This window comes from Gadus morhua, chromosome 14, assembly GCF_902167405.1.
Source record: "Gadus morhua chromosome 14, gadMor3.0, whole genome shotgun sequence".
Classification (NCBI taxonomy): Eukaryota; Metazoa; Chordata; class Actinopteri; order Gadiformes; family Gadidae; genus Gadus; species Gadus morhua.
In genome coordinates this window covers 26,349,914-26,359,913 of record NC_044061.1, presented here as the reverse complement: position 1 = coordinate 26,359,913, position 10,000 = coordinate 26,349,914, and the positions used below count along the sequence as shown (strand labels likewise).

The 10,000-nt window shown below is 51.2% G+C and overlaps 1 protein-coding gene across 1 annotated transcript in view; it reads left to right on the top strand.

Annotated features, from left to right (window-relative positions):
- The window catches only part of celf6 (CUGBP Elav-like family member 6), a 148,009-nt gene that overhangs the window by 90,470 nt on the left and 47,539 nt on the right, over window positions 1–10,000 (top strand). The window contains exon 3 of the mRNA XM_030377656.1: window positions 4,705–4,753. Coding sequence (XP_030233516.1) covers window positions 4,705–4,753 — 49 coding nt within the window. The remainder of the gene's footprint in view (window positions 1–4,704; window positions 4,754–10,000) is intronic.

The following is a 10,000-nucleotide window of genomic DNA, read 5'->3' as shown; positions in this document are numbered from 1 at the left end:
GGAAAAAAACAGGAGGCAGAGGAATGAATTGCTGAATGTGAGGGAGGGAGGAATCAGTTGCACATAAAATGGGAGGTAAATATTAAATGGGAAATACAAATAGAGAAGGGGAGATGGGGCAAAGGGCGAGAAAGAGAAAGAGAGAAATAGAGATACAGAGAGAAATAGAGCTAGAGAGAGAGCGAGAGAGAGGGAGAGAGGGAGAGCCAGCGAGAGATTCAGAGAGAGAGAGAGAGAGAGAGAGAGAGAGAGATTCAGAGAAAGAGATTCAGAGAGAGAGAGATTCAGAGAGATACGGAGGGAGAAACAGAAACAGAAACAGAGAGAGGGAGAGAGAGAGAGAGAGAGAGAGAGAGAGAGAGAGAGAGAGAGAGAGAGAGAGAGAGAGAGAGAGAGTGAGACAGAGAGAGAGAGAGAGAGAGAGAGACAGAGAGAGAGAGAGAGAGAGAGAGAGAGAGAGAGAGAGAGAGAGAGAGAGAGGGAGAGAGAGAGAGAGAGAGAGAGAGAGAGAGAGAGAGAGAGAGGGAGAGAGAGAGAGAGAGGGAGAGAGAGAGAGAGAGAGAGAGAGAGAGAGAGAGAGAGAGACAGAGAGAGAGAGAGAGAGAGAGAGAGAGAGAGAGAGAGAGAGAGAGAGACAGAGAGATGGCCTCTTTCTCAGGACGGTAGTAGTAGCAGCAGCAGCAGCAGCAGCCCACCAGCTCCCCGGCCATAGGGGCTACGAGTTCCCGGGTAGGGCAGCATGAGCTGCCTATTTGTCAGCATTGATCAACCCATTAAGGGGCTGCGGTGGGAAGCATATTGGTTTTGGAGGCCAAAGGGGCAGAGGGAGACAGAGATAAAGCAAGACGGGGGGACTCCTTTCAGCCTCCGCAGCGGCACGTCTGCAGGATGAAAAGCCTGTTGTCCTCTGCTCCGATGTCGATGCAGTTCATTCTGCCCGGCGCCGTCGGGAGCGCGGGCGAGGTGTCGTTTGTCTTGCCGGCTCCACGGAGACTCCTCCTCTGTATGTGTACATCGCTCCCTCTGTCCGCCACGGCGAGGCAAGCATGGCACCAGCAATGGCTTTAGAGGCAGACAGAGTGTCACTTGTTGTGGTGTGTAGGTGTGTGTGTTTGTGTGTGTTTGTGTGTGCGTGTGTGTGTGTGTTTAGATCCAAGCCCAGGGGAAGAGGAGGCCGCCTCTTCGCAGCCATCCTCTGATAAATTCATATAATTAACTCTGCCTTGATCTGCCGGCTAATCCTGCACTCAGTAATAAGGGATTAAAATGTCACCTAAGCCACCTGCTGTTATTGAGCCCCGAGACTCTTTGTGTGAGAGGCAGCCAGGTCGGCTGGGAGAGAGGGACGGGAGAAAACAGGAATGAATTCAGACTAAGTGACGGTGAAGAGGTAGAGAGCACAGTGAGTTTGACTTTAGTATGATGTGAAATAAACTAAAGGGTTGCATGTACGTATGCATGTATATGCATGTATGAATTTTGTTATGGATGTATGTATTTATGTATGTATGCATGTATGTATGTATGTATGTATGTATGTATGCATTGTTCTGTGCCTGTGTGCAGCAAAATAGGCTTTGGTGTGTGTGTGTGTGTGTGTGTGTGTGTGTGTGTGTGTGTGTGTGTGTGTGTGTGTGTGTGTGTGTGTGTGTGTGTGTATGTGTGTGTGTATGTGTGTGTGTGTGTGTGTGTGCGTGCCTGTGTGTGTGTGCATATGTGCGTAAGTGAAGTGAAATCTACTATTGAGGATGGTATGAATGAGCTCCACGCAAACAAAGTAACATCGTTAGGTCCAGATTACACACACCAACACACACACACACACACACACACACACACACACACACACACACACACACACACACACACACACACACACACACACACACACACACACACACACACACACACACACACAAACACACACCTGAGGAGCTGAAACACTCTGAACACTTAAAGAGGACATGAAACTGGGACATGTTGTAGAGGGGGAGTCTGACCTCAGCAGAAGCCCCCTCTAGTAGGACATCACATGGAGCGGCAACCCCGCTCCCACTAACGGTTCCGCTGGTCGGTTGTCTAGCAACGTGAAGAGGGACCGGCGGCTCGTAGCATAACTCCTGCTGCCGCGGTGACACAGCGCCTGCTAATGGCGCCGCTGACCAATCGTGACGGCTCGCCGTTTGACCTCGGGACTCCGGTGCGTCTTACGTCGTTAACAACATTTGGCTCTCTTTTTATTACCTAGATCCAGACGTCTTTAGGGGGAACTGGATTTAATCAAACCAAACTAAACAGATGGTTTATGTTTCAATAATCTCGTTCAGGCACTTTTGTAATTTTTTGTGATTTTTCAGATTTTTGTATTTCTCTGGGTGGATGTCTGTTGGCCAATAGTCGCGTCAATGTGTTTGTATGTTTGTCTTGTGTGTGTGTGTTTGTGTGTGTGTGTGTGTGTGTGTGCTTATGCATCTACATATGTGCCTGGGTTTGTATGTACGTGTGTGTGTCTATGTATGCGTGTGCGACTGTGCGTTTGTGTTTGTGTTTATGTCTGCGTTGTGTGAGAGTGTACATGTGTTTTAATGTGTACATATGTGTGTGTGTGTGTGTGTGTGAGCGCGGCCGATCACGTGTGTGTGCTCCAGACCCCGTCCCCCTCTGGTTCCCTGCTGTGAGCTGGTTCAGATGCCACGCCGTCTCCCCGGGGCAGCCGTACATCACATCCCCGCCGTCCCGCCGCCCCCGGCCGTCCGGCGCCGCCCATGTCAACCTCTGTCGAGGTGTTGCCGGCCCATGGGCCGCGCCCTCTCTGAAACCCCCCCCGTGCCCCCTGCAGCACATCGCAGCTGATTGACCGTACCTCTCAGCAGTCCTCGTGTACCGGGCGGGGAGACGGGGGGGGGGGGGGTGCTATGGACCGAGGAAACACGAGCGATACAGCTCACATGGGGAGGGTGTACTCAGGAAGACCTCCCATTGGGAGGCTCGGATCACGCTAGGCACCTTTTATCTTAGAACCAGGGTCTGTTATTTCATTTATTGGTTCGGAATATCTTGCTACCGAGCGTCCCCCGGGACGAGTCGAGAACACGTTCGGAACGGGAGGAAAACGGACTCCAGCCGCTAGAAAATATAAAGGCTCTTTTACTTTTTGAGTGTTTGAGTTTTATGTTTTCCCCCCTCACTATCAAATTGATCTTTAGAGGTTGCCGATTGATCGCCCCGCTGTTAACCTTTCACAAGCTGCCTCTCTCTCCTGCGGCCCTCTATAGCGCTAGCATGAGGGGAGAAAGGCGTGGGAGGGGAGAGAGGGGGGAGGCAGGGTGGGGAGAGAGGAGAGTGGGGAGAGAGGGAGAGGCAGGGTGATGAGGGAGAGGAGAGAGGGGAGAGAGGGAGAGGCAGGGTGGGGAGGGAGGGGAGAGGGGGGAATCAAGGTGGAGAGAGAGGGGAGAGGCAAGGTGGAGAGAGAGGGGAGAGAGGGGAGAGAGAGGGGAGAGTGGGGAGAGGCAGGGTGGAGAGAGAGGGGAGAGAGGGGAGAGAGAGGGGAGAGTGGGGAGAGGCAGGGTGGAGAGAGAGGGGAGAGAGGGGAGGCAGGGGGGAGAGAAGGGAGTGGCAGGGGGGGGAAATGGGGGTAGAGGTGGGGGGTGGTGCTGACCCTGGCAGTAGCAGCGGTACATTAGTCACGACTCTCAGGACCCAAGGGGAGGGGACAAAGGGACGGACAACATTAAGAGGGAGATGAGAGAGAGAGAGAGAGAGAGAGAGAGAGAGAGAGAGAGAGAGAGAGAGAGAGAGAGAGAGAGAGAGAGAGAGAGAGAGAGAGAGAGAGAGGAGAGAGAGAGAGAGAGAGAGAGAGAGAGAGAGAGAGAGAGAGAGAGAGAGAGAGAGAGAGAGAGAGAGAGAGAGAGAGAGGAGAGAGAGAGAGGAGAGAGAGAGAGAGAGAGAGAGAGGGGAGAGAGAGAGAGAGAGAGAGAGAGAGAGAGAGAGAGAGAGAGAGAGAGAGAGAGAGAGAGAGAGAGAGAGAGAGTCTATAGGAAGATGGGGATGGAAGGAGAAAGCATGAGGTGGTTTAATAACAGAGGGGAACAGCACTAGACACAGAGGCAAAGGAGGAGAAGGAATACAGCAGTACAGTGATGAGCAGAGGGCAGGGAAACTTGGATGCTGAGTCTGGGGCCAGGAGCCAGGACCCAGGAGGGGTATGGTATAGGGGCCAACTAGGCGGGCCCACTCTTCCTTACTAGGCAGGGAGCCGGGAGAGGCTGGCGGGATGGCACTAATAGCCCCGGTGCCATCTGACACCCAGGGAGCCTCGGTCACTGAGCACGGCTGATTCTGCTGAACTGTTGGGAGACGCTGGCCCGCCCCTCGGAGGCGCTTCCCCGGGTTAATTAAACACATTGTCATCAGCGTCCACGCAGGTTACACTCTGCTGAGTCGTCCCTGGTCGGGCCGGCATTACCTCTGAGCCAGGCCATTGACTTCCCTGGCACAGGGACAGACCGCCACGTATAAGCCAGTATCCACCTGTTTGAGTGAAAACACACGGGCCCACGGACACACACCAGAGCCCTGCTTCGCTGATTCAGCGAGGGCCCCAACGCCGCCGCCGTCGCTGGTTGCCCTTGTTTTTCCACTGCGAGTTACCCGGGGTTTCCCCATCCTCCTCCCTGCTAACCCAGCCTCTCCTCTCTCCTCCAGATGAATCGGCCAATCCAGGTGAAGCCCGCAGACAGCGAGGGACGAGGAGGTAATTAACCTGCTTTTGGTTTTCCCTTCTCTCACAGACACACATGCAAACACACGCACTGACACACACACACACACACACACACACACACACACACACACACACACACGCACACGCACACGCACACACACACGCACACACTCACACACACACACGTACACACACACACACACACACACACACACACACACACACACACACGCACGCACGCACACACACACACACACACACACACACACACACACACACACACTCGCATGCAGACACACGTACACACACAAACGCAGAGCCCCGCAAACATTGAACATTCTCATTGTTGTGCTCCCAGGAGAGGCAGAGTGGGGTTTGTAGGGTGGCCTGTGATATAGGTCACCTGCTTCTGTTGACTCCCCATCTGGGCCGGCCGGGCGCCTCTCTCAGGTTCACTGTCACCTGAAGAGGTTCAAAGACACGGCGTGGAGCAAGGGGAGAGGGAGAGAGAGAGAGGGAGAGGGGGGAAGAAAGAGAATGAGAGACATAGCAAGAGGGTTAAACAAAAAAGGGAGAAAGGGGTCGAGAGAGAAATAAAGAGATCAGACAGATAGAGAGAGAGAGAGAGAGAGAGAGAGAGAGAGAGAGAGAGAGAGAGAGAGAGAGAGAGAGAGAGAGAGAGAGAGAGAGAGAGAGAGAGAGAGAGAGAGAGAGAGAGAGAGAGACGAGAAAGAGGAGAGAGAGGGAGAGAGAGAGAGAGAGAGAGAGAGAGAGAGAGAGAGAGAGAGAGAGAGAGAGAGAGAGAGAGAGAGAGAGAGAGAGAGAGAGAGAGAGAGAGAGAGAGAGACATTTGACATAGAGAGAGACAGTTTCTAAGAGAGAGACCGATAAAAAGATGGAAAGAGACCAGAGCTATGGAAAGTAAATAAATAAAGAGAGCAGATGGAATGGGATCGAGGTATTTGAAGCCGTGAGAGAGGGAGAGAGAGAGTAAAAGAGAGAGGCAGGGAGAGAGAGAGAGAAAGAGAGAGAGGGAGGGAGAGAGGAAGAGAGAGAGAAAGAGAGAGAGAGAGAGAGAGAGAGAGAGAGAGAGAGAGAGAGAGAGAGAGGAGAGAGAGAGAGAGAGAGAGAGAGGAGAGAGAGAGAGAGAGAGAGAGAGAGAGAGAGAGAGAGAGAGAGAGAGAGAGATGGAGACGGTGGGAGAGTGAGGGTGAAGGAGAAAGAAAGAGAGAGAAAGAGGGAGGGAGAGAAAGTGTGTGAGATAGGGAGATGGTCTTTGAGAGAAAGAGAGAGAGACTGGTAAAGAGAGAGTGGAAGAGAGAGAAAGAGAGTGAAAGAGGGGAGAGAGAGGGAGAGGGTGTAAGAGTGCGGGTGAAAGAGAAAGGAAGAGAGAGAAAGAGAGATAAAGAGTGAGAGAGAGAGGGAGAGAGGGAGAGGGTGTGAGAGAAAGGCTGACAGAACGCCAGAATAGGAAAAATCCATGCAGCTCTCTCGGTTGTTTCCAGTGTGATGTTAAAATATTTCTGGAGTAACTAAATCCAGGATTAGTATTATCTCTGGAGGGCTGCCATCTAATATCTCAGATGAAATACCAGCTCTCAGCCTTATTTGCTCCAATAAAGTAATTCTTTATATAGGGAGTTATCGTATCATCATTGGCCCAAGCGGAGAGTTGCATCACAGTCAGAGAGCAGTAAAGCTCTCTTGTTGTTCCTGTTATTCATAATGATGCAGTCCGCCAAGTTTCACTCTATGTGTTTATATTTAATACTTTACTGTTATTCTTTGGCAGCCCCGCCCACCCTGAATGCACGTATCACACACACACACACACACACACACACACACACACACACACACACACACACACACACACACACACACACACACACACACACACACACACACACACACACACACACACACACACACACACACACACACACACACACATACTGCCTCTCTAATGATGGCATGGCTCATGACTAAATCATTGTAAATCCATTTGAGCGTACCATTATCTGGGTTACTACAAATGAAGCCAGTGAGAGATTTACATGAATGGAGCTCCATGTAATGGCAGGACTCTGGGTCCAGGCCGTGCCTTTATCCTACATCTGAGTGGCTGTTGTCTCGGGCCCGATAGGACTGAACCACTGTGCTGATTTACGGGGCAAAGGGGTAAATCAGATGACCCCCCCCCTCCACTAGCACACATTAACCTGTTTAAGTCTTATTTTTGTCATGGCTCCGGTTTAATTAATGGCCATCTAAGACCATCCGAGGGCTGACCGACAGCGTCTGGCCCGTGGCCAATCAGCATCCTCCCTGAGATAAATTGGATTTCCAGGCTTAGAGGAGCAGGATGGATGGTCCCAATATCAATTACTGCTCTTTCCTTGGCAGAAAGGGTAGGGGGAACAGAGGGGATGAAATACAGAGGGCTCTATATGCCAGCGCCACCTCGGCGCTCCGTCAGTCAGGGGATGTTTCCGTGGACGAGGACAGAGGACATGTCTCCCAATGAAATAAGGCGGAGCGGACGAGTCCCTCCGGAGATATTGAGTGTTAATGGCAACAGGAAGTCAGCAGGCAAGGCAGGGAAGTAAACCGCGGCCGTGGCTGACAATGAAATTAGATTTAGTATGAAGGCCTGCGGTTAGGGGGAGACAGACAGGTCGGCGAGGGGCCCCCGACGAGAGAGGCACCGAGTGGGAATAGATTTTCCTCTCGGTGAGCCCGAGAGCTGGTCAGGAACGCTGGTCCCAGCGGAGCTCCCGTGTGCGTAGGCGCGCCGGCAGAATGAAAGCCTCCGCCGAACAGAGATGCGTTTGCACCTCTGGAACGGAGACGCATTCGTCACATCCGAGACATCGGCTATTATGTGCCATGGGATGGTTGAGGAGGGGTCTGGATTACGTGCTTCTGCAGGCATTAGGAGCTATTTGTCAGCTGGGAGGCGGAGAAGCCCAGGGAGGTGTCCTTTCTCCGGGGACAAAGAGACGGCGAGGGGGGGGGGGGGAGGGGGGAGAACCTGGAGCTTGACAAAACGGGGGTGTCGCTCGGCTGACATTGCGGATCACAGAGCTAATTCTCTGGCTGTCAATTAGAATGACTCATGTCTTATTTCTCTCACCCCCCTCCCCCCTCCCACTCCCACCCCCCATCTACGGATTATCAGAAGAATGGGGGGCACGGGAGAGGAGTTTCATTGCCTTTCTAGAAAAAAATACCTATTCCTGTGCTAGTGCTAGTGAGTCAGTCGACCTCTCCCCCCTCCAAGTTCAGCCTTCATCTGATGTGCTTAACACTGACGTCTTCCCAGCCCCCCCCTCCCCCCCGCAATTCTATCAAACCACGATTGTAATACAGATATATGGAGAGACAATCAAAGGCGTGGCTCCTCTGCGCAGCCACTCTGTGGACAGTGCTTGAACGGGGAGCATCACATATCTTCACTTGAAACCAAAGCAATTCGCCTCAATTCCGACAGGGCAGGAGATGGCCCCTCTCTCTCTCTCTCTCTCTCTCTCTCTCTCTCTCTCTCTCTCTCTCTCTCTCTCTCTCTCTCTCTCTCTCTCTCTCTCTCTCTCTCTCTCGCTCGCTCTGGCTGTCTCTCTCCATGTCTGTCTCATTCTTACGGCAGAGCAAGGGGGGAGGTGAAGCGAGTGATGGGGAAAGATGGGGATTTGGAGTGAAGCCCACCAAGGGATGGCTGGAGAGGGAGAGAGGGAGAGAGGGAGGGAGAGAGAGGGTGAAAGATGGAAGGGGAAAACGTGGAGCGTGGAAGGGGACGACAGGATGAGAAAGTTAACGGAGGGTGATTGAGGCAGCTGAGTGAATCTCAGCAGTAAATCATCTCAGAGCCGTCTCGTCCCTATCTCCTCCTTCTCTTTCCCCCTGACCTTGTCTGCCACTGTGTCTGTGGAGAAGAGATGGGAGCAGATTATCTATGATTGGAGATGGTCATTATCTAAACACAATCTTGGAGCCCGGGTCCCACTCCTGCCGCCGCTGGAGGCACGGCGGCGATGGGAAGCCCGATGCGTAGGTCAGACGGGAACGCCCTCTCCTTATATTAACTCTGATAAGACGTCTTGGCACTCTCTCCACAACGACCACCTCCATCAACATTGACTTTCTCGCAAAGTGCCAATCTCTCGCTGCTTTTATCTACATCGACTCCTCTCCCCACTTGTTTCAGGACCCCTGCCCTTTGTTTCAGATGGAGATATTTAAACTGCTTGTCCCTTTGTCCGACATGCAGCAGAGTGTCTGTCAGATCCATGAAATCGTTCGGCACGTTCTTTGTGAGGTTTTGGGTTTTCAAAGTATGTGTTGCAATAGTCTGTCGTATGTTGCAATGCCTCGAGTATGTGTTGTAATCGGCTAGTCTGTGTTGAAATAGTATAGTCTATGATCCAATGGTCTAGTCTACGATCCATGCTGTAATAGTATAACGGTTGATCTAGTCGAGACAGTCTATGATGTAATGGTCTGTTGTAATAGTCTAGTCGATTTCACAATAGTTGAGTGTGTATGAGTTAATGGTCTTTTCAGACTAACAGAATATAAAAGTCTGTTCTTATACACCTCTAGTCTAATGTTCCAATAGTCTAGTCTATGTTGGAACAGTCTAGTCTAAGTTCTAATAGGGTTATGTTCCAAAAGTCTAGTCTATGTTGTAACAGTCTAGTCTATGTTCCAATATGGTCATGATCCATATATATAATTCTATGCTGGAAGAGTTTAGTAGTCTATGTTGTAATAGTCAAGTCTCTGACTAAATGTCTAGTATGCTATCCAATAATATTCTAGAGAGTCTGCACTGTAATGGTCGAGTTGTCCGTTTCAATTGTCGAGTTGATCTCATAATAGTTGAGCTCTAGGTTGCAATATTCCACTCTGTTCTGTTCTCAAGAATCAGTCTGAAGATTGAAGTCTGAAGTCTGATGAACAGGGTGACCAGGGTGTTTCACTTTCTTCATATCTGTTCCGACCCGTCATGCGGCAAGAGGCAGGGATCCTTGAGTGTGTCATTGGCCAACTCAAACGGGGCCAGCCGTACGCAACGGTAGAAAGAGTCTGGATAGGTTTCAGACCAGCAACGTGTAGATCGGCCTTAAAAATGCATAAATATATTAAAATGCCCTTTTTTCTACAAAACAGCTTGTCTAGACAGCACCTCTCACGGATTTGTTTCAACATAAAAGCAAGGGGAGCAATGCCATGCCCATTTATCTAAAACATTGCCGTGCCGTGCCTTCTTTTTGGATG